Genomic DNA, 24,798 nt, shown 5'->3' on the forward strand with positions numbered 1-24,798 from the left:
CGGCACAGATGAGCAGTGATGCTGAGGGGAGGCGGCGAAGGATGAAAAGTGGAAATTGTGCATTCTGGGACCTTTTTAAATCAATTGGATCTGTAACCCTTTAAGGGTTTTGGTGCTAGTTAAGAGTCTGCTGCTCCTTTAGTCTGGTCCTTCTTAGGACCCCCACAATGATCACCCCCATTACCACATGGAATGTAGTGTACCTCTCTGTCTCCACCTACAGGTCACTTCACGCCAAAACCTGTTACATGGTCTATCAAAATCCAGATATTGCAGCTGCTGATCTGCGCCCCATGCCCCCCATTCAGGATGCCAGTTTATACTGCACTGATTGGCTGAGAGGGACCACATGACTATATCTGTGGTTCCTTTGGCATAGAACGCCCGATGCTGCCGCCATCATTAACATCATTCTCCCCATGATGAATGGGCATTAGGACTGCGGGGGAGGAAGATGGCAGCCGGGAACATGAGTGTCGTATCCGGATGGCGGGGGGAGGGGAGGTTTTCTTCTGACTTTGACATTATGTTATTTTAAGCCCAAGATTTCTTCTTCATAGCAGAAGAGGAAATAAAGAAACCTGATAAAAATCTGCGCCGAGTCAGCAGCAGAATGCGCGAGATCCTCCCGACCGCCGTGACACAAGAGGAGCAAAGCTGAGAAAGAAGATACAAGTGACATAAAATACAAACAAAACCGTTACAATGTAACAGAAGCCCAGTGATTGGATCAGCGGAGATCGGGAAGGAGGAGAGCCGTGAAATACCCAGGCAGCGCTGCGATCCCGGCCGGGCGCTTCTTGTTGGTTGGCAGCTCCACTTTAAAGGGGTTTTCCGGAATAGGTCATCAGTAGTCACCCGCCGGGGATCCCCTGCCATCACCTGGCACAGCTGTCAGTGCAGCGGCCGGACGTGTCATAGGCGGTGGGACTGGAAGTGGCCTACCTGGCTATTACACCGCTGGCAGCTCCAAGCCTTCAACAAGACCCTTGCTGCCAGTTCAACCCATCACGTTGCCCCTTTGGCCAGCATTGACAGTGGCATAAAAGGAATTTAACAGCCATGACTGGAGCAACCGCCGGCTGTCAGAAATAGCTGACAGCTACCACGTTTGTCGCCGGCTCTGCCCCGGAGCCCCCAAACCGTCCCTGTGCCACCTGCGCCATACACGTATGTCAGATCACAGGGGTCATGGCCGCACTCCCTTAACCCTCCTAAACATGTGGGACTGGACGGCGAATTACACGGACAGCATGATTCCAGGACATATTCCTTACGTAGGTTCCATCTCTGGGAGACAATATGGCCGTCAGATCCACAGATGCGGCGCAGCGTCCGTGAAAAGAACGTCAGTAACCACGATGCGCGGAGGTGGAGCCTCGAAGCTCCAGCGCCAAAGTATTAAAAACTATGCTGCATTGAAAACACTTTACAAATTCTGTGCACGGCGATGAAAAGCGGCTCCAGCCCCCGGGGGGCCGCGCAGTACAGTTAGAGGACGGCCGGCGGCTCATTCCTGGCTATTAAACTCAGTACACGGATGACTGAGCGCCTGAGTGGCGGTTACAGCAGCGCCGTTACCTGTGTGCGCCGTGACTCTCAGCTCTAGATAAAGCTGCAGTATGGCTTCCCGCGCCATATGTTAATTAGTCTCGGACAGTCCGATGGGCGGTTCACATCTGCCAGCGGTCCGAACTCTCTCCCGCTTCTGCTATAACCCCCCCTTCAATGTTAATGGCCGTCTCCAGCTGCTGGAGACATCATGCGCTCCACTGGCGCCGTGCCGCCTCTGCACAGGTAACGGCGCTGCTGTAACCGCCACTCAGTCGCTCATGTGGCCGTATATGGAGTTTAGTAGGCAGCAATGAGCCGACGGACATCCTTTAAATCACACAGAAGTGAGACGTGTGCAGCTATACAGGGATGTGACGCTTATCTCCTCCCCACAGTATGCAAACAGACCTGAACACGGAGCCGAGCAAATCTGCGCCAGAACTATTAATACGCTTAAGAGATTCGTTCTGAAGCGAAGTGAAGCGTTTCTTATTTTAACCGCTCACAATAGGTGCACCAAGAACCGGCCATCACACCTAGTACCTGTTGTCACACCTAGTACCTGTTGTCACATCTAGTACCGGCCATCACACCTAGTACCTGTTGTCACACCTAGTACCGGCCATCACACCTAGTACCTGTTGTCACACCTAGTACCTGTTGTCACACCTAGTACCGGCCATCACACCTACTACCTGCCGTCACACCTAGTGTCTGCTGTCATATATAGTACCGGCCATCACATCTAGTATCGGCCATCACACCTAGTACCTGTTGTCACACCTAGTACCAGCCATCACACCTACTACCTGTTGTCACACCTAGTACCTGTTGTCACACCTAGTACCGGCCATCACACCTACTACCTGCCGTCACACCTAGTGTCTGCTGTCATATATAGTACCGGCCATCACACCTAGTACCGGCCATCACACCTAGTACCTGTTGTCACACCTAGTACCGGCCATCACACCTAGTACCTGTTGTCACACCTAGTACCGGCCATCACGCCTAGTACCTGTTGTCACACCTAGTACCTGTTGTCACACCTAGTACCGGCCATCACACCTACTACCTGCCGTCACACCTAGTGTCTGCTGTCATATATAGTACCGGCCATCACATCTAGTACCGGCTGTCACACCTAGTACCGGCCATCACACCTAGTACCTGTTGTCACACCTAGTACCGGCCATCACACCTAGTACCTGTTGTCACACCTAGTACCTGTTGTCACACCTAGTACCGGCCGTCACACCTAGTACCTGTTGTCACACCTAGTACCGGCCATCACACCTAGTACCTGTTGTCACACTTAGTAAAGGCCATCACACGTAGTACCTGTTGACACACCTAGTACCGGCCATCACACCTAATACCTGTTGTCACACCTAGTACCGGCCATCACACCTAGTACCGACCATCACACCTAGTACCTGTTGTCACACCTAGTACCGGCCATCACACCTAGTACCGGCTGTCACACCTAGTACCGGCCATCACACCTACTACCTGTTGTCACACCTAGTACCTGTTGTCACACCTAGTACCGGCCATCACACCTAGTACCTGTTGTCACAACTAGTACCGGCCATCACACCTAATACCTGTTGTCACACCTAGTACCGGCCATTACACCTAGTACCGGCTGTCACACCTAGTACCGGCCATTACACCTAGTACCGGCTGTCACACCTAGTACCGGCCATCACACCTAGTACCTGTTGTCACACCTAGTACCGGCCATCACACCTAGTACCTGTTGTCACACCTAGTACCGGCCATCACACCTAGTACCTGTTGTCACACCTAGTACCGGCCATCACACCTAGTACCTGTTGTCACACCTAGTACCGGCCATCACACCTAATACCTGTTGTCACACCTAGTACCGGCCATTACACCTAGTACCGGCTGTCACACCTAGTACCGGCCATCACACCTAGTACCTGTTGTCACACCTAGTACCGGCCATCACATCTAGTACCGTCCATCACATCTAGTACCGTCCATCACACCTAGTACCGACCATCAGACCTAGTACCTGTTGTCACACCTAGTACCGGCCATCACATCTAGTACCGTCCATCACATCTAGTACCGTCCATCACACCTAGTACCGGCTGTCACACCTACTACCTATCATCATACCTAGTACCGGCTGTCACTAGTGCTGTCCATTAGACCTAGTACCTGCTGTCACACCTAGTACCTATCATCATACCTAGGATTTGTCCTTGCACCTAGTACCTGCCATTACACTTAGTACTGTCCATTAGACCCAGTACGACCGTCACACCTAGTACCTGTGTTTTTGGGGGTCACTTTGGGTTGAGGGGCTGTTTTGGGGTACTCCAGGAGTCACTTTGGTTTTGGGGGAGGGGGTTGTTTTGGGGTCCTCCAGGGGTCAATTTGGTTTGGGGAGCTGTTTTGGGGTCCTCCAGGGGTCAATTTGATTTGGGGGGCTGTTTTGGAGTCCTCCACGGGTAACTTTGGGTGAAGGGGGGCTGTTTTGGGGTCCTCCAGGGGTCAATTTGATTTGGGGGGCTGTTTTGGAGTCCTCCACGGGTAACTTTGGGTGAAGGGGGGCTGTTTTGGGGTCCTCCAGGGGTCACTGTGCCGTCGGGGTCTCACTCGCCGTCTGACTAGTAAATACAATGACATCACCCCCCACAGCAGTGCGCTGCGCATGCGTCACACAGCCCCGCCCCCTGCGCCGCAGGCCCCGCCCGCTTTCGGTGCTCAGCTGTCCGGACATCCCGTGATGCAGTGCGGGGAGCCCGGGCGCCGCTGACCGGAGAGATGAGTGGGGGAGGGGGGAACAGCTCGGCGCCCGGACGCTTCGCTGACTACTTCGTTCTCTGCGGGCTGGACACCGACACCGGGCTGGAACCGGACGAGCTCTCCGGTAAGTGGCGGGAGGAGGAAAGGAGAAGGAGGAGGAGGAGGGAGTAAGGAGGGGGCGCCGGGAGACGCGGGGGATGGAAGGAGGAGGAGATAACGGGACCGGCACATAACGGTGCGGCCACATCAGCTGTCCGCTCCCCTCCCTGCTCTGTATACAGTGTATCCGGGGCTGCAACCGCTGCTGTCACCCATAGACCCCCTATATACAGTGTATCCGGCAGCTGCAACCGCTGCTGTCACCTATAGACCCCCTATATACAGCGTACCCGGGGCTGCAACCGCTGCTGTCACCCATAGACCCCCTATATACAGTGTATCCGGCAGCTCCAACCGCTGCTGTCACCCATAGACCCCCTATATACAGTGTATCCGGCAGCTGCAACCGCTGCTGTCACCCATAGACCCCCTATATACAGTGTATCCGGCAGCTGCAACCGCTGCTGTCACCCATAGACCCCCTATATACAGTGTATCCGGCAGCTGCAACCGCTGCTGTCACCCATAGACCCCCTATATACAGTGTATCCGGCAGCTGCAACCGCTGCTGTCACCCATAGACCCCCTATATACAGTGTATCCGGCAGCTGCAACCGCTGCTGTCACCTATAGACCCCCTATATACAGCGTACCCGGGGCTGCAACCGCTGCTGTCACCCATAGACCCCCCTATATACAGTGTACCAGGGGCTGCAACCGCTGCTGTCACCCATAGACCCCCTATATACAGTGTATCCGGCAGCTGCAACCGCTGCTGTCACCCATAGACCCCCTGCATACAGTGTATCCGGCAGCTGCAACCGCTGCTGTCACCCATAGACCCCCCTATATACAGTGTATCCGGCAGCTGCAACCGCTGCTGTCACCCATAGACCCCCTATATACAGTGTATCCGGCAGCTGCAACCGCTGCTGTCACCCATAGACCCCCTATATACAGTGTATCCGGCAGCTGCAACCACTGCTGTCACCTATAGACCCCCTATATACAGTGTATCCGGCAGCTGCAACCGCTGCTGTCACCTATAGACCCCCTATATACAGCGTACCCGGGGCTGCAGCCGCTGCTGTCACCTATAGACCCCCTATATACAACGTATCCGGGGCTGCAACCACTGCTGTCACCCATAGACCCCCTATATACAGTGTATCCGGCAGCTCCAACCGCTGCTGTCACCCATAGACCCCCTATATACAGCGTACCAGGGGCTGCAACCGCTGCTGTCACCCATAGACCCCCTGCATACAGTGTATCCGGCAGCTGCAACCGCTGCTGTCACCTATAGACCCCCTATATACAGCGTACCAGGGGCTGCAACCGCTGCTGTCACCTATAGACCCCCTATATACAGCGTACCAGGGGCTGCAACCGCTGCTGTCACCCATAGACCCCCCTATATACAGTGTATCCGGCAGCTGCAACCACTGCTGTCACCTATAGACCCCCCCATATACAGCGTACCAGGGGCTGCAACCGCTGCTGTCACCCATAGACCCCCCCATATACAGTGTACCAGGGGCTGCAACCGCTGCTGTCACCCATAGACCCCCTATATACAGTGTATCCGGCAGCTGCAACCGCTGCTGTCACCCATAGACCCCCTGCATACAGTGTATCCGGCAGCTGCAACCGCTGCTGTCACCCATAGACCCCCCTATATACAGTGTATCCGGCAGCTGCAACCGCTGCTGTCACCCATAGACCCCCTATATACAGTGTATCCGGCAGCTGCAACCGCTGCTGTCACCCATAGACCCCCTATATACAGTGTATCCGGCAGCTGCAACCACTGCTGTCACCTATAGACCCCCTATATACAGTGTATCCGGCAGCTGCAACCACTGCTGTCACCTATAGACCCCCTATATACAGTGTATCCGGCAGCTCCAACCGCTGCTGTCACCCATAGACCCCCTATATACAGTGTATCCGGCAGCTCCAACCGCTGCTGTCACCCATAGACCCCCTATATACAGTGTATCCGGCAGCTGCAACCGCTGCTGTCACCCATAGACCCCCTATATACAGTGTATCCGGCAGCTGCAACCGCTGCTGTCACCCATAGACCCCCTATATACAGTGTATCCGGCAGCTGCAACCGCTGCTGTCACCCATAGACCCCCTATATACAGTGTATCCGGCAGCTGCAACCGCTGCTGTCACCCATAGACCCCCTATATACAGCGTACCAGGGGCTGCAACCGATGCTGTCACCCATAGACCCCCTGCATACAGTGTATCCGGCAGCTGCAACCGCTGCTGTCACCTATAGACCCCCTATATACAGCGTACCAGGGGCTGCAACCGCTGCTGTCACCCATAGACCCCCTATATACAGCGTACCAGGGGCTGCAACCGCTGCTGTCACCCATAGACCCCCCTATATACAGTGTATCCGGCAGCTGCAACCACTGCTGTCACCTATAGACCCCCCCATATACAGCGTACCAGGGGCTGCAACCGCTGCTGTCACCCATAGACCCCCCTATATACAGTGTACCAGGGGCTGCAACCGCTGCTGTCACCCATAGACCCCCTATATACAGTGTATCCGGCAGCTGCAACCGCTGCTGTCACCCATAGACCCCCTGCATACAGTGTATCCGGCAGCTGCAACCGCTGCTGTCACCCATAGACCCCCCTATATACAGTGTATCCGGCAGCTGCAACCGCTGCTGTCACCCATAGACCCCCTATATACAGTGTATCCGGCAGCTGCAACCGCTGCTGTCACCCATAGACCCCCTATATACAGTGTATCCGGCAGCTGCAACCACTGCTGTCACCTATAGACCCCCTATATACAGTGTATCCGGCAGCTGCAACCACTGCTGTCACCTATAGACCCCCTATATACAGTGTATCCGGTAGCTCCAACCGCTGCTGTCACTTATAGACCCCCTATATACAGTGTATCCGGCAGCTCCAACCGCTGCTGTCACCCATAGACCCCCTATATACAGTGTATCCGGCAGCTGCAACCGCTGCTGTCACCCATAGACCCCCTATATACAGTGTATCCGGCAGCTGCAACCGCTGCTGTCACCCATAGACCCCCTATATACAGTGTATCCGGCAGCTGCAACCACTGCTGTCACCCATAGACCCCTATATACAGCGTATCCGGCAGCTGCAACCGCTGCTGTCACCCATAGACCCCCTATATACAGCGTATCCGGCAGCTGCAACCGCTGCTGTCACCCATAGACCCCCTATATACAGCGTATCCGGCAGCTGCAACCGCTGCTGTCACCCATATACCCGCTATATACCGTGTATCCGGGGCTGCAACCGCTGCTGTCACCTATAGACCCCCTATATACAGTGTATCCGGCAGCTGCAACCGCTGCTGTCACCTATAGACGACACCCCCTATACAGCGTACCAGGGTCAGTAACCGCTGCTGTCACCTATAGACCCCCCATATACAGCGTGCCAGGGGCTGTAACCGCTGCTGTCACCTATAGGACACCCCCCCATATACAGCGTGCCAGGGGCTGCAACCACTGTTGTCACCTATAGACCCCCCATATACAGCGTACCAGGGACTGCAACCACTGCTGTCACCTATAGACCCCCATATACAACATACCAGGGGCTGCAACCACTGCTGTCACCTATAGACCCCCCATATACAGCGTACCAGGGGCTGCAACCGCTGCTGTCACCTATAGACCCCCCATATACAGTGTATCCGGCAGCTGCAACCGCTGCTGTCACCCATAGACCCCCCATATACAGTGTATCCGGCAGCTGCAACCGCTGCTGTCACCTATAGACCCCCATATACAGTGTATCCGGCAGCTGCAACCACTGCTGTCACCCATATACCCGCTATATACCGTGTATCCGGGGCTGCAACCGCTGCTGTCACCCATATACCCCCTATATACAGCGTACCCGGGGCTGCAACCGCTGCTGTCACCCATAGACCCCCTATATACAGCGTACCCGGGGCTGCAACTGCAGCTGTCACCTATAGATCCCATATTTACAGCGTACTCGGGGCTGCAACCGCTGCTGTCACCCATAGACGCCGTATATACAGTGTATCCGCCAGCTGCAACCACTGCTGTCACCTATAGACCCCCTATATACCGTGTATCCGAGGCTGCAACCACTGCTGTCACCTATAGACCCCCTATATACAGCGTACCAGGGGCTGCAACCGCTGCTGTCACCCATAGACCCCCCTATATACAGTGTATCCGGCAGCTGCAACCACTGCTGTCACCTATAGACCCCCCCATATACAGCGTACCAGGGGCTGCAACCGCTGCTGTCACCCATAGACCCCCCTATATACAGTGTACCAGGGGCTGCAACCGCTGCTGTCACCCATAGACCCCCTATATACAGTGTATCCGGCAGCTGCAACCGCTGCTGTCACCCATAGACCCCCTGCATACAGTGTATCCGGCAGCTGCAACCGCTGCTGTCACCCATAGACCCCCTATATACAGTGTATCCGGCAGCTGCAACCGCTGCTGTCACCCATAGACCCCCTATATACAGTGTATCCGGCAGCTGCAACCACTGCTGTCACCTATAGACCCCCTATATACAGTGTATCCGGCAGCTGCAACCGCTGCTGTCACCTATAGACCCCTATATACAGCGTACACGGGGCTGCAGCCGCTGCTGTCACCTATAGACCCCCTATATACAACGTATCCGGGGCTGCAACCACTGCTGTCACCCATAGACCCCCTATATACAGTGTATCCGGCAGCTCCAACCGCTGCTGTCACCCATAGACCCCCTATATACAGCGTACCAGGGGCTGCAACCGCTGCTGTCACCCATAGACCCCCTATATACCGTGTATCCGAGGCTGCAACCACTGCTGTCACCTATAGACCCCCATATACAGTGTATCCGGCAGCTGCAACCGCTGCTGTAACCCATAGACCCCCTATATACAGTGTATCCGGCGGCTGCAACCACTGCTGTTACCCATAGACCCCCTATATACAGTGTATCCGGCGTCTGCAACCGCTGTCACCCATAGACCCCCTATATACAGTGTATCCGGCGTCTGCAACCGCTGTCACCCATAGACCCCCTATATACAGTGTATCTGGCGGCTGCAACCGCTGCTGTCACCCATAGACCCCCTATATACAGTGTACCTAGGGCTGCACCCACCTATAGACCCCCTATAGACAGGATACCCTGCACGACTCGTCTATAGACCCCCCCCTATATACAGAATATCCGACGGCTGCAACCACTGCTGTCACCTATAGACCCCCCTATATACAGGATACACTGCACGACTCATCTATAGACCCCCCTATATGCAGAATATCTGGCGGCTGCTGTTACCTATATACCCCTGCGTACCATGTACCTGGGGCTGTAAACACTGCTGTCACATGTAGACCCTCCCTGTACAGTTTACTTGGTGCTATAATCACTGTTGTCACCTATAGACACCCTATATACATTGTTCCTGGCACTGTAATCACTGCTGTCACATATAAACACTCTATATATAGCATACTCATGGTTGAAACAGCACTGTTACCTATAGTCATACTGCATACAGTGCACTTGGCAGTATGTAATCTCTGCCATCCACTGTCACATATGTATCTTTTGTATTCACTGGCACTATCGCCTATATTGTTCCTCTATTGAGTGTACCTGCTGCTGTGCTATACCCACAGTTTACAGTCTGCCTAGTGCAGTAACCACTGCTGTCACCAATAGACCACCTATATATGGTGTACGTGGCACTGCAATCACTGCTGTCACCTATACACCCACTATATATAACATGTACCTAGGGTTGTAATAACTGTGTATAGACCCCCTATATGCTGTGTACTGCACACTTTGTAATCACTGCTGTCACCTATATACAGTGTACACTACTGTGGAATTACTGCTGTCACCTATAGAACCTTTTACTCACAATGTACCCAAGGCTGTACTTCAATAGACTTCCTATATACAGTGAACCTGGTGCTGTGTAATCACTACTGTTACCTATAGACACCACCTGTAGACAATGTACCCCATGCAGTAATGACTGCTGTCACCCATGGACCCCCTTCATGTACATTGTAAACTGGTGCTGTGTTCCTATAAACCCCTTTATACAATAAACCTAGGGCTGTTGCCTATAAACCGCCTATGTACAGTTTACATGGCACTATCACCTATAGACCTCCTATATACTGAGTACCTGGCGCTCTGCTCTTATAGACCCGCTATATACAGTATATTGTGCCAGGGGCTGTGTAATTACTGCTGTCACGTATAGGACCCCCCTATATACAATATATCAAGGGCTATAATCACTGCTGTCACCTATGGACTCATTATATACTGTGTACCTGGCACTGTCACCTATGGGCCCACTATATGCAGTGTGCATGACACTATTGCCTAAAGACCTATTTTATGCAGTGCACCTGGCACAGTAATCACTGCTGTTACCTATAGATCCCCTATATACACTTGGCACTGTGCAATCTCTGCTGTCACCCACCTATAAATGTTCTCTATGTAGTGTACCTAGCGATTTCACCCATAGACCTACTATATACAGTGTACCCATAGCTGTGCAATCACTGCTGTTACCTATAGATAAACTATATACAGTGTGCTGACACTGTGTAAAAACAGTTGTCACTCATAGACCCCCTGTGTACAATGTACCTCAAACTGTGAAATCATTGCTGTCACCTATAGATCACCTATTTACAGTTTCCCTAGTGTGTGATTTCTGCTGTCACCTATAGACCTATATTTAGTGTACACCGTGTTGTTTAATCACACCTGTCACCTGTAGACCTCTGATATACAGTTTATCCAATACCTTGTAACTTCTGCTGTCACCTACAGACCTCCTATATCTAATGTATCTGCAGCTGTCACCTATTAACATCTTATATACAGTGTACCTGGGGCTGTACAGTCACTGCTGTCACTTATAGACTTGTATATACAATGTACCCTGCACTGTGTAATTACTGCTGTCTCCTATGGCCTCCTGTATACAGTGTAACTGTCACCTATTGACTACTTATATACAGTGTATCCAGCACTGTGTAATCACTGTGCTGCATTGCTTTCACCTATAGACCACTTTTATATATGGGGTCCTTAACACTGTGTAATATCTGCAGTAATCCATAAACCTCCTGTATAGACATATACACTGTAGTCTTATTGCAACCTATATACATCCTATATACAGTTTACCTGGTGCTGTGTAATCACTGTGATACACTGCTGGCACCTATACGCCTCATATAGGCAATGTATCTGGCATGTGTAATTACTGCTGTCAACTATGAATACTTTGTACACCGTTTACCTGGCACTGGGGATTATCTGCTGGTACCTATAGACATTTTGTATACAGTATAACCAGCACTGTTACCTATAGTCATTCTGTACTTGGCAGTATGTAATCTCTGCCATCCACTGTCGCATCTAGATCTCCTATGTACACTGTTCCTGACTCTGGAAACTCTGCAATCCACTTCTGTCACATATATACAGTGTACCTGGTGCTATGTAAAGCTCTGCATGCACTTCACTGTTGACACCTATAGACATCCAATATACAGTGTACCCGGCAGCATGCCCTATTTCACCTACTACTATTACCTATAAATATCCTAGCTATATACAGCATACCTGACACTGTCACCTATATACATCTTATATGCAGTGTACCAGCACTGTGCCCAAAGGCATTTTATAGGGCGCATCACATGGTACACTGTATGGAAGATCTCTATAGTGCTCAGTGTTGAGCGTAGCATACATAGGCGGTATATAGACGATAGCACAGCGCTGTGCAGACTGTATGTATCCTCTGCTGTTCCCATATAAGCCGGTCACCTATAGTACCTGTGCTACTGTATTCTATATGTATGTCATATATTGGGGAGTTGTGGTTTTTAGATGACATTTGGGGTTACAGCTCCCATCATTGAGGGGAGGGTTTAGGGGAGTCTATAAGATGCTATAGGGTCTGTCTCTGGGCGTCTTCTATTTCTGGATTATTGACAGATCTGCTGCCTATAGGGGCTCACACTATAGTGTGGGGGGTGTTTGCTCTTTCGCGTATAGTGGCAGCTCCTCTCTGTATTATATCGCTGATTCTACCTTATTAATCTTCCCTTATAGAATCTGTAGTTGCTCATTTCCTGCTGGCCTGTATAGTGGACAGTGAGGCGGCTGCGGCGTATAATGGAGATGGGGTATAAATAATGTCCAAAACCCCTGTATGTGTCCCCTCTATACTTGCAGAATCTACTAGTCCCTATATTGTAAGCTATACAGGCCAGACGTGAGGAAGAGAGGTCACCCTCCTGACGTTGTGCCCAAGGAGTCTACGTGGTCACTATGGACCATATATGAGGCCACTGTATGTAATGTGGAGTCGCCATATAACTTCATGGGTCGGGCACTCTCCATAACGTGGGGTCTTGCACTGTATGTCAAATGGGGTCACCCTGGGTCGGGCTCTATATATAATGTGGGGTCATCATGAGCGCTGTGTTTAACGCGGGGTAACTGTGGGTTGGGCTCTATATATAACGTGGGGTTATTATGGGTCAGGAACAGAATTTCATGTGGGATCCTTATGGATCTAAAACTGTGGGTCATTATGGGCGCTGTGTGTAATGTAGGGTCACTGCGGGTTGGGTTCTATATATAATGGGGGGTCATTATGGGCTCTAAATATAATAAGGGGTCATTATGGGCGCTGCGTATAACGCCGGGTCACTACGGGTCGAGTTCTATATATAATTCGGGGTCATTATGGGCGCTGCGTATAATGTCGGGTCACTGCGGGTCGAGTTCTATATATAATTCGGGGTCATTATGGGCGCTGCGTATAACTCCGGGTCACTACGGGTCGAGTTCTATATATAATGTGGGGTCTTTATCGGCTCTATATATATAATGTGGGGTCATTATGGGCTCTATATATAATGTGGGGTCATTATGGGCTCTATATATAATGTGGGGTCATTATGGGCTCTATATATAATGTGGGGTCATTATGGGCTCTATATATAATGTGGGGTCATTATGGGCTCTATATATAATGTGGGGTCATTATGGGCTCTATATATAATGTGGGGTCATTATGGGCTCTATATATAATGTGGGGTCATTATGGGCTCTATATAATGTGGGGTCAATATGGGCTCTATATCTAATGTGGGGTCATTAAGGGCTCTATATATAACGTGGGGCCACTATGGGCTCTATATATAACGTGGGGCCACTATGGGCTCTATATATAACGTGGGGTCACTATGGGCTCTATATATAACGTGGGGCCACTATGGGCTCTATATATAACGTGGGGCCACTGTGGGCTCTATATATAACGTGGGGTCACTATGGGCTCTATATATAACGTGGGGTCACTGTGGGCTCTATATATAACGTGGGGTCACTGTGGGCTCTATATATAACGTGGGGTCACTGTGGGCTCTATATATAACGTCGGGTCACTGTGGGCTCTATATATAACGTGGGGTCACTGTGGGCTCTATATATAACGTGGGGTCACTGTGGGCTCTATATATAACGTCGGGTCACTGTGGGCTCTATATATAACGTCGGGTCACTGTGGGCTCTATATATAACGTCGGGTCACTGTGGGCTCTATATATAACGTCGGGTCACTGTGGGCTCTATATATAACGTCGGGTCACTGTGGGCTCTATATATAACGTCGGGTCACTGTGGGCTCTATATATAACGTCGGGTCACTGTGGGCTCTATATATAACGTCGGGTCACTGTGGGCTCTATATATAACGTCGGGTCACTGTGGGCTCTATATGTAACGTCGGGTCACTGTGGGCTCTATATGTAACGCGGGGTCACTGCGGGCTCTTATATGTAACGCGGGGTCACTGCGGGCTCTCTTTATGTAACGCGGGGTCACTGCGGGCTCTCTATATGTAACGCGGGGTCACTGCGGGCTCTCTATATGTAACGCGGGGTCACTGCGGGCTCTTTTATGTAACGCGGGGTCACTGCGGGCTCTTTTATGTAATGCGGGGTCACTGCGGGCTCTTTTATGTAACGCGGGGTCACTGCGGGCTCTCTATATGTAACGCGGGGTCACTGCGGGCTCTTTTATGTAACGCGGGGTCACTGCGGGCTCTTTTATGTAACGCGGGGTCACTGCGGGCTCTCTATATGTAACGCGGGGTCACTGCGGGCTCTCTATATGTAACGCGGGGTCACTGCGGGCTCTCTATATGTAACGCGGGGTCACTGCGGGCTCTCTATATGTAACGCGGGGTCACTGCGGGCTCTCTATATGTAACGCGGGGTCACTGCGGGCTCTCTATATGTAACGCGGGGTCACTGCGGGCTCTCTATATGTAACGCGGGGTCACTGCGGGCTCTCTATATGTAACGCGGGGTCACTGCGGGCTCTCTATATGTAACGCGGGGTCACTGCGGGCTCTCTATATGTAACGCGGGGTCACTGCGGGCTCTCTATATGTAACGCGGGGTCACTGCGGGCTCTCTATATGTAACGCGGGGTCACTGCGGGCTCTCTATATGTAACGCGGGGTCACTGCGGGCTCTCTATATGTAACGCGGGGTCACTGCGGGCTCTCTATATGTAACGCGGGGTCACTGCGGGCTCTCTATATGTAACGCGGGGTCACTGCGGGCTCTCTATATGTAACGCGGGGTCACTGCGGGCTCTCTATATGTAACGCGGGGTCACTGCGGGCTCTCTATATGTAACGCGGGGTCACTGCGGGCTCTCTATATGTAACGCGGGGTCACTGCGGGCTCTCTATATGTAACGCGGGGTCACTGCGGGCTCTCTATATGTAACGCGGGGTCACTGCGGGCTCTCTATATGTAACGCGGGGTCACTGCGGGCTCTCTATATGTAACGCGGGGTCACTGCGGGCTCTCTATATGTAACGCGGGGTCACTGCGGGCTCTCTATATGTAACGCGGGGTCACTGCGGGCTCTCTATATGTAACGCGGGGTCACTGCGGGCTCTCTATATGTAACGCGGGGTCACTGCGGGCTCTCTATATGTAACGCGGGGTCACTGCGGGCTCTCTATATGTAACGCGGGGTCACTGCGGGCTCTCTATATGTAACGCGGGGTCACTGCGGGCTCTCTATATGTAACGCGGGGTCACTGCGGGCTCTCTATATGTAACGCGGGGTCACTGCGGGCTCTCTATATGTAACGCGGGGTCACTGCGGGCTCTCTATATGTAACGCGGGGTCACTGCGGGCTCTCTATATGTAACGCGGGGTCACTGCGGGCTCTCTATATGTAACGCGGGGTCACTGCGGGCTCTCTATATGTAACGCGGGGTCACTGCGGGCTCTCTATATGTAACGCGGGGTCACTGCGGGCTCTCTATATGTAACGCGGGGTCACTGCGGGCTCTCTATATGTAACGCGGGGTCACTGCGGGCTCTCTATATGTAACGCGGGGTCACTGCGGGCTCTCTATATGTAACGCGGGGTCACTGCGGGCTCTCTATATGTAACGCGGGGTCACTGCGGGCTCTCTATATGTAACGCGGGGTCACTGCGGGCTCTCTATATGTAACGCGGGGTCACTGCGGGCTCTCTATATGTAACGCGGGGTCACTGCGGGCTCTCTATATGTAACGCCGGGTCACTGCGGGCTCTCTATATGTAACGCCGGGTCACTGCGGGCTCTCTATATGTAACGCCGGGTCACTGCGGGCTCTCTATATGTAACGCCGGGTCACTGCGGGCTCTCTATATGTAACGCCGGGTCACTGCGGGCTCTCTATATGTAACGCCGGGTCACTGCGGGCTCTCTATATGTAACGCCGGGTCACTGCGGGCTCTCTATATGTAACGCCGGGTCACTGCGGGCTCTCTATATGTAACGCCGGGTCACTGCGGGCTCTCTATATGTAACGCGGGGTCACTGCGGGCTCTCTATATGTAACGCGGGGTCACTGCGGGCTCTCTATATGTAACGCGGGGTCACTGCGGGCTCTCTATATGTAACGCGGGGTCACTGCGGGCTCTCTATATGTAACGCGGGGTCACTGCGGGCTCTCTATATGTAACGCGGGGTCACTGCGGGCTCTCTATATAACGTCGGGTCACTGCGGGCTCTCTATATAACGCGGGGTCACTGTGACCCTTACCTACACTCTGATAACTCTGCCTGTCACTGGGATTGTCATAGACCGGACAGCGGGGTAATCTGAGCGTCCATCACCGGTGGCGCCGCGGTCCTCCTGACATCACAGGATGAGATTTCCGTGTATTTGTCTATGCTCTGCGCGGTCTCAGTTGCCAGGGATACGGTATCTATTGCTAGTCCCAGGCATGCGACGCACCATCCACTGGGGGCCAGAAGTGGCCCCTGGGGCCGTTGCATCAGATGAACTGCATAACGCGATCATCAGAAATCCTGCCGGAAAGTCACGGCTTCTGTGGGTTACAGTTTGGCGCAGATTCCCGCGGCGCCATTTCCACTGCTGCGTTCTATGGCGGTCAGAGTCGCGCAGGATGCCTGAAGCGTTGTGATGTATGGCGTGACGGCAGAATACGCATCATGTGACGGCGCTCGCAGCTTTCTAATAAACGTCTTTAAATTCTAACCGTTCTAAAATCCTCTGCTTGCTGTCAGTGAATGAAAACACGCATTGATTAGATCCAGACACTGCAAACCCCTCCTGACCCCGTCCTGCTCTCACAGCTGAGGGTTTGTTACAGTTGTATCCATTCTAAACAATCCTAAACACATCAGCGTGGGAAGTGCTGATAGTTTGTTACAATGTATCAGCGCCGGCTCATTCACGACTGCTGAGATACGCAGTGCATTCATGTGAATGAGCCCTCAGTGTCTCTGGGGAGAAAGTCCGGCGCTCCTTGAGATGGTAGGAAGACCGGAATGCGGTTCGTCCTCCGACATCTTGAGGTCACACAACAGTGATGTAAAGTCTCCTTCACGCAATTGTGGCAAACCACCAGCTGTGAGTAGGACTAGGCCCGCAGCTCATCAGCATCTGGATGGGAGCTGTGAGTGTTCTCATTCACTGACAGCAAGCAGGGGAGATGAAACGTAAAGATCTAGTTGTGTGGTGGATGTCGGTGCTGCCTGCCGGCCCGGGCGTCACGGCTGCTGATGGTTCCACCATAACTGATAGTAGAGAATGACCCCCACGCCATGAGTGATCGCTGATCCGCAGAATTCAAGTGTAACGGGAAACCTGCAGGCTCCTCCTCCTTATTCTGGCTCCTCCCATTTGTCCATGTGCCACGGTTTCCAGATAATCGGCATCTTCTCACTTGTAGTTTATAATCTTTCAGTAATGTAATAATCTCCCTCTACTGACTTCAAGGTGATATAAAGAAGCAGGCTGCAGTGTAAAGCATGGGGGCCAAAGCAGCAGTCTGAGCCTCTGATGAGCCAGGAGCTGCGTGATACCGCGAGCTCGGAGTCGGCGATCACTGTGGTTCCCTAATGTGGCAGTGCGTCTTCTACTCCAGTCACATCAAGATCTGCCGTTTGATGCCCCCTGTAGCTGGCTTCCCATAATTCCCTGTGTTCTAGCCTGGTGCGCAGTGGGATCACACAAGATCCTCTACATCTCTCACAATGCAACACGGCAGCTGGTGCAGGACTAGAACTCCCAGCATGCCGTGACAATAGCCCGAGCCCCCGCCGCAGCTTGTGCAGATGTGATCCTGCAGCATTGTGGATGCAGCTCTGGATGTGACTGGAGTACAAGTCCTGGAATCTGTGAATAGCAGATGGGGGTAACCGGATCCCTGCGGCCCACCCAGTCTGTCAGCCAGTCCTCGGGGACCCCAGCAGGTCATGTTCTCAGGGTGTCCTCGCTGTTGCCTGGGGTGGTCTTACTGTATCTGAGCACGTGACCTGCTGGGGTCCCCGCGGACTGGGGTAACGCTGTATTGGGGCGTATTACGGCTCGCTCCGAGAACACGCAGTGTTTTCACGGACTGAAAATGTTGCATGTTCCTTGCGAATTGCGCATTTTTTGCACGTGTTGCGTTGTTTTTCATGAATGCAAAAAAACTGCGCAGTGGGCGCCATTGAGTTCACGTGTAAATAAGCGGTCCGAGAAGGTCGGAATACGCCGAGTCCCGGCCCATAAAAATGCTACATATTCACAGACCGAACCGCAGTACGCCCCCCGTGTGAATGAGCCCTTAACGCCTTCCTTCCCGCTTGCTGTGTGTCAGTCCGCACTGCTCATGGACCAGGAAGCTCAGGATGAGCCACAGGGGGTGCAGCTTTCAGTATGATGTTTGGGGGTCCGGGGGGTCCTGTGATTGTTCTGTGCTGATCATCCTGTTTCGTTCCAGCCCTGTGTGAGTACATTCACGCCTCTAGAGACAGAGATGGCCTCGGACGGTTCCAGTCCAGTGCGCCGGAAGGTAATCGGAGGAACGGCGGCCGGAAGCCGCTCCCACCCAACTAAAATACGCTTTAGAGCCGTGACTCCTGCTGCTGACTGGCCAGCCCTCCTTCTGGGACTTGTAGTTCTGCAAGGGCTGGGTAGTCATTGGTGGTAAGATGTAGCCTCGGGGTCCCAGACAATCAGTAAGAGAGCGCTCCGCAACAACACCGACATCTTGGATCTGGGATTCCCATTAGGAATTCTTAAAGGGGCGGTTCAGTTTTAAAGCTTCTCACCCGTTCAGGATCTCTGTTTGCTGTCAGTGAAGGAGAAGATTTTCGTTTGCATCTGAAGACTCAAAGCCGGCCTCGACACAACACTTCTCGCTGCGAGGGTTCGCTACATTGTATCGGTTTAGATGATCACTAATCCAGTTCTTTACTAACAGCAAGCAGAGATCTTGAAAATGTCGAGAAACTGAAACACAGTCATTTTTTAACAATGAGAATTGAAACCCCCTGAAGATGATCTACCTCTGCACGCCGTGTAACGCGGAGATCCAAGATGGAATCCAGCATGCAGAGTCGGTGCGCGTTCAGGTCGGTTTTACAAACACGTTGTCCTCTCTTTCTGTGTCCACACTTCTGCTCCGGGGCTACATCTGTGGAGTCGAGCTTCAGTAACCTGTGTGCTGCTAACTAGATCAGCTGCCTGAGATTTGCAGTGCTTTCTAGCCTCCTACTGACGTTGAGCTTTTCTAGCCTCCTACTGACGTTGAGCTTTTCTAGCCTCCTACTGGCGTTGAGCTTTCTAGCCTCCTCCTGACATTGAGCTCTCCTCTGTTTCTAGCAGCGCTCTGGATTTTCACTTCGCCCCAGAATGCATTAACTTCTGCATTTTTAACTACTTCCTGTGTCCTAATTTTGGCGTTTTTAGCTGCGGTGTCTTCTGGTCTTCTCCGAGGCCGGAGCTCGTCCTTGACTGCGGTGAGGATGATGATGGTACCGGCCTCTGAGCTGTCGTTCTGCCCCCAACACATGACCTAGATATCATTTTTTCATGCGGTTGCCCTCAGTATAGTCCCGCCCATAACATGGCGGCTGTGCGGCCATTTAGGGGTGGCGGTCCCGTCATATTTTGCCCCCTGCGGTCAGTCGCTGTGCGGCACGCTGTCATTCATCATTTTCAGCCAGTGTCATGGCGGCCTGGCGCTGCTGCCCGCGGTAATTTTGACTTTTGATGGCGTTTTCTTGCAGCTCGGGGTCGCGGCTCCGCTGTGCGCTGATGCGTTCTGGATGTCTGCTTCGATAACTATCACTAATGTGCTTTCTTCTACAAGCAGGGGGCGCTCTGTAGCCCGGAACTCTGTCGCATCTGTCCCTGATCTGCTGATTCTCCGCCTCTGTCGCTGCCTCCGCTGTTTTGGGGGAGCTGCGCTTTCTCTAACTTTTCCACTTGTTTGCTTGTTTTTCCCCTCTTTCAGGAGAGAATTTCGAGCAGACCCCCCTCAGGCGCACTTTTAAGTCCAAGGTCCTGGCACGGTATCCCGAAAATGTCGAGTGGAACGCTTTCGACCAGGACGCGGTGGGCATGGTACGTGAACGGCCGATATGCAGGAGGTTTGGTGGTGGTGGGATGTCACCAGGTGTAGAGCTGACAATGGGGTCTGATGGTGGGATGTCACCAGGTGTAGAGCTGACAACGGGGTCTGATGGTGGGATGTCACCAGGTGTAGAGCTGACAACGGGGTCTGGTGGTGGGATGTCACCAGGTGTAGAGCTGACAACGGGGTCTGGTGGTGGGATGTCACCAGGTGTAGAGCTGACAACGGGGTCTGGTGGGGGGATGTCACCAGGTGTAGAGCCGACAACGGGGTCTGGTGGGGGGATGTCACCAAGTGTAGAGCCGACAACGGGGTCTGGTGGGGGGGATGTCACCAGGTGTAGAGCTGACAACGGGGTCTGGTGGGGGGATGTCACCAGGTGTAGAGCCGACAACGGGGTCTGGTGGGGGGATGTCAACAGGTGTAGAGCTGACAACGGGGTCTGGTGGTGGGATGTCACCAGGTGTAGAGCCGACAACGGGGTCTGGTGGGGGGATGTCACTAAGTGTAGAGCTGACAACGGGGTGTGGTCCGGGGATGTCACCTGGTCTGGAGCTGACAACGGGGTCTGGTGGTGTGATGTCACCAGGTGCAGAGCTGACAACGGGGTCTGGCTGTGGCATGTCACCAGGTGTAGAACTGACAACGGGGTCTGGTGGGGGGATGTCACCAGGTGTAGAACTGACAACGGGGTCTGGTGGGGGGATGTCACCAGGTGTAGAGCTGACAACGGGGTCTGGTGGGGGGATGTCACCAGGTGTAGAGCTGACAACGGGGTCTGGTGGGGGGATGTCACCAGGTGTAGAGCTGACAACGGGGTCTGGTGGGGGGATGTCACCAGGTGTAGAGCTGACAACGGGGTCTGGTGGGGGGATGTCACCAGGTGTAGAGCTGACAACGGGGTCTGGTGGGGGGATGTCACCAGGTGTAGAGCTGACAACGGGGTCTGGTGGGGGGATGTCACTAGGTGTAGAACTGACAACGGGGTCTGGTGGTGGGATGTCACCAGGTGTAGAGCTGACAATGGGGTCTGGTGGGGGGATGTCACCAGGTGTAGCGCTGACAATGAGGTCTGGTGGGAGGATGTTACCAGGTGTAGAGCTGACAACGGGGCCTGGTGGGGGGATGTCACCAGGTGTAGAGCTGACAATGAGGTCTGGTGGGAGGATGTTACCAGGTGTAGAGCTGACAACGGGGTCTGGTGGGGGGGATGTCACCAGGTGTAGAGCTGACAACGGGGTCTGGTGGGGGGGATGTCATCAGGTGTAGAGCTGACAACGGGGTGTGGTCCGGGGATGTCACCAGGTGTAGAGCTGACAGCGGGGCCTGGTGCGGGGATGTCACCAGGTGTAGAGCTGACAGCGGGGCCTGGTGCGGGGATGTCACCAGGTGTAGAGCTGACAGCGGGGCCTGGTGCGGGGATGTCACCAGGTGTAGAGCTGACAGCGGGGCCTGGTGCGGGGATGTCACCAGGTGTAGAGCTGACAGCGGGGCCTGGTGCGGGGATGTCACCAGGTGTAGAGCTGACAGCGGGGCCTGGTGCGGGGATGTCACCAGGTGTAGAGCTGACAGCGGGGCCTGGTGCGGGGATGTCACCAGGTGTAGAGCTGACAGCGGGGCCTGGTGCGGGGATGTCACCAGGTGTAGAGCTGACAGCGGGGCCTGGTGCGGGGATGTCACCAGGTGTAGAGCTGACAGCGGGGCCTGGTGCGGGGATGTCACCAGGTGTAGAGCTGACAATGGGGCCTGGTGCGGGGATGTCACCAGGTGTAGAGCTGACAACGGGTTCTGGTGGGGGGATGTCACCAGGTGTAGAGCTGACAGTGGGGTCTGGTGGGGGAATGTCACCAGGTGTAGAGCTGACAACGGGATCTGGTGGGGGGATGTCACTAGGTGTAGAGCTGACAACGGGGTCTGGTGGTGGGATGTCACCAGGTGTAGAGCTGACAACTGGGTCTGGTGGTGGGATGTCACCAGGTGTAGAGCTGACAACGGGGTCTGGTGGGGGAATGTCACCAGGTGTAGAGCTGACAACGGGGTCTGGTGGTGGGATGTCACCAGGTGTAGAGCTGACAACGGGGTCTGGTGGGGGGGATGTCACCAGGTGTAGAGCTGACAACGGGGCCTGGTGGTGGGATGTCACCAGGTGTAGAGCTGAGAACGGGATCTGGTGATGGGATGTCACCAGGTGTAGAGCTGACAACGGGGTCTGGTGGGGGGATGTCACTAGGTGTAGAGCTGACAACGGGGTCTGGTGGTGGGATGTCACCAGGTGTAGAGCTGACAACGGGGTCTGGTGGGGGGATGTCACCAGGTGTAGAGCTGACAACGGGGTCTGGTGGGGGGATGTCACCAGGTGTAGAGCTGACAACGGGGTCTGGTGGGGGGATGTCACCAGGTGTAGAGCTGACAACGGGGTCTGGTGGTGGGATGTCACCAGGTGTAGAGCTGACAACGGGGTCTGGTGGGGGGATGTCACTAGGTGTAGAGCTGACAACGGGATCTAGTGATGGGATGTCACCAGGTGTAGAGCTGACAACGGGGTCTGGTGGAGGGATGTCACCAGGTGTAGAGCTGACAACGGGGTCTGGTGGGGGGATGTCACCAGGTGTAGAGCTGACAACGGGGTCTGGTGGGGGGATGTCACCAGCTGTAGAGTGGACAACGGGGTCTGGTGGGGGGATGTCACCAGGTGTAGAGCTGACAACGGGGTCTGGTGGGGGGATGTCGCCAGGTGTAGAGCTGACAACGGGGTCTGGTGGGGGGATGTCACTAAGTGTAGAGCTGACAACGACTTATCAGAGCTTCTAGAATGCCGCTCTTCTCTCACTGGAGTACCATGAAAACGACATCTCTCGGTATGCAGCACAGCAGGGCCTGCTCTTCACACTGAGCCAGCAGGGGGCAGCAGTGTGTGGAAGTTGTTCACTTAGAAGTAACAGGAAGGCAGTTGTGAATGCAGCTTTGGATGTAACTGGAGTATAAGATGTGACGTATAAGAAACCTCTTGTCTTCACAGCTGTGTATGCCCAAGGGCTTGTCGTTCAAGACTCAGGCGGACTGCCAAGACCCTCAGTTTCATTCCTTCATCATCACGCGGGAGGATGGCTCCAGGACGTTCGGTTTTGCGCTCACCTTCTTTGAGGAAGTCACCAGTAAGCAGATTTGCAGCGCCATGCAGACCCTGTATCACATGCACAACGCCGAGTATGACATCATCCACATGTCCGCCACCAACGGCAGCAGCGGCACAAACTGCATGACGGACTGCAATGACTCGTCTGTGACCAAACTGCAGAGGTTCAACTCCTACGACATAACCCGCGACACGCTGTACGTCTCCAAGTGCATCTGCCTGATCGCCCCCATGTCCTTCATGACGGCCTGCAAGAAGGTCCTGGAGCAGCTCCACCAGGCCGTCACCTCCCCGCAGCCCCCGCCACTGCCGCTGGAGAGCTACATCTATAACATCCTCTACGAGGTCCCGCTGCCGCCTGCTGGGAGGTCCCTGAAGTTCTCTGGGGTCTATGGGCCAATCATATGTCAGCGGCCGAGCACCAATGAGCTGCCCCTGTTTGACTTCCCAGTGAAAGAGGTGTTTGAGTTACTTGGTGTAGAAAATGTGGTGCAACTCTTCACCTGCGCGCTGCTGGAGTTCCAGATCCTCCTCTATTCACAGCGTAAGAGATGTTCTGTGATCACATGACCCACAACAACCCTGTGCTACCCCCGTAGTAATACCGCTATACCCTAGTACATAGGGGGCAGTATTATAGTAGTTATATTCTTATACATAGGGGGCAGTATTATAGTAGTTATATTCTTGTACATTAGAGCAGTATTATAGTAGTTATATTCTTGTACATAGGGGGCAGTATTATAGTAGTTATATTCTTGTACATAGGGGGCAGTATTATAGTAGTTATATTCTTGTACATAGGGGGCAGTATTATAGTAGTTATATTCTTGTACATAGGGGGCAGTATTATAGTAGTTATATTCTTGTACATAGGGGGCAGTATTATAGTAGTTATATTCTTGTACATAGGGGGCAGTATTATAGTAGTTATATTCTTGTACATAGGAGGCAGTATTATATTAGTTATATTCTTGTACATAGGGAGCAGTATTATAGTAGTTATATTCTTGTACATAGGGGGCAGTATTATAGTAGTTATATTCTTGTACATAGGGGGCAGTATTATAGTAGTTATATTCTTGTACATAGGGGGCAGTATTATAGTAGTTATATTCTTGTACATAGGGGGCAGTATTATAGTAGTTATATTCTTGTACATAGGGGGCAGTATTATAGTAGTTATATTCTTGTACATAGGGGGCAG

At 53.0% G+C, this 24,798-nt stretch overlaps 1 protein-coding gene across 3 annotated transcripts in view; it reads left to right on the forward strand.

Moving 5' to 3' along the window:
- Positions 1 to 4,285: 4,285 nt before the first annotated feature.
- DENND5A (DENN domain containing 5A) overlaps positions 4,286 to 24,798 on the forward strand; it is a 74,746-nt gene continuing 54,233 nt past the window's right edge. For 2 of the 3 annotated variants that reach the window (XM_066583653.1, XM_066583655.1), the window contains exons 1-4: positions 4,286 to 4,462; positions 18,818 to 18,889; positions 20,336 to 20,445; positions 23,475 to 24,135. In XM_066583653.1, coding sequence (XP_066439750.1) covers positions 4,357 to 4,462; positions 18,818 to 18,889; positions 20,336 to 20,445; positions 23,475 to 24,135 — 949 coding nt within the window. In that variant the 5' untranslated portion in view covers positions 4,286 to 4,356. The remainder of the gene's footprint in view (positions 4,463 to 18,817; positions 18,890 to 20,335; positions 20,446 to 23,474; positions 24,136 to 24,798) is intronic. The other variant, XM_066583654.1, reaches the window with a different exon arrangement.

This window comes from Eleutherodactylus coqui, chromosome 11 (assembly GCF_035609145.1).
Source record: "Eleutherodactylus coqui strain aEleCoq1 chromosome 11, aEleCoq1.hap1, whole genome shotgun sequence".
Classification (NCBI taxonomy): Eukaryota; Metazoa; Chordata; class Amphibia; order Anura; family Eleutherodactylidae; genus Eleutherodactylus; species Eleutherodactylus coqui.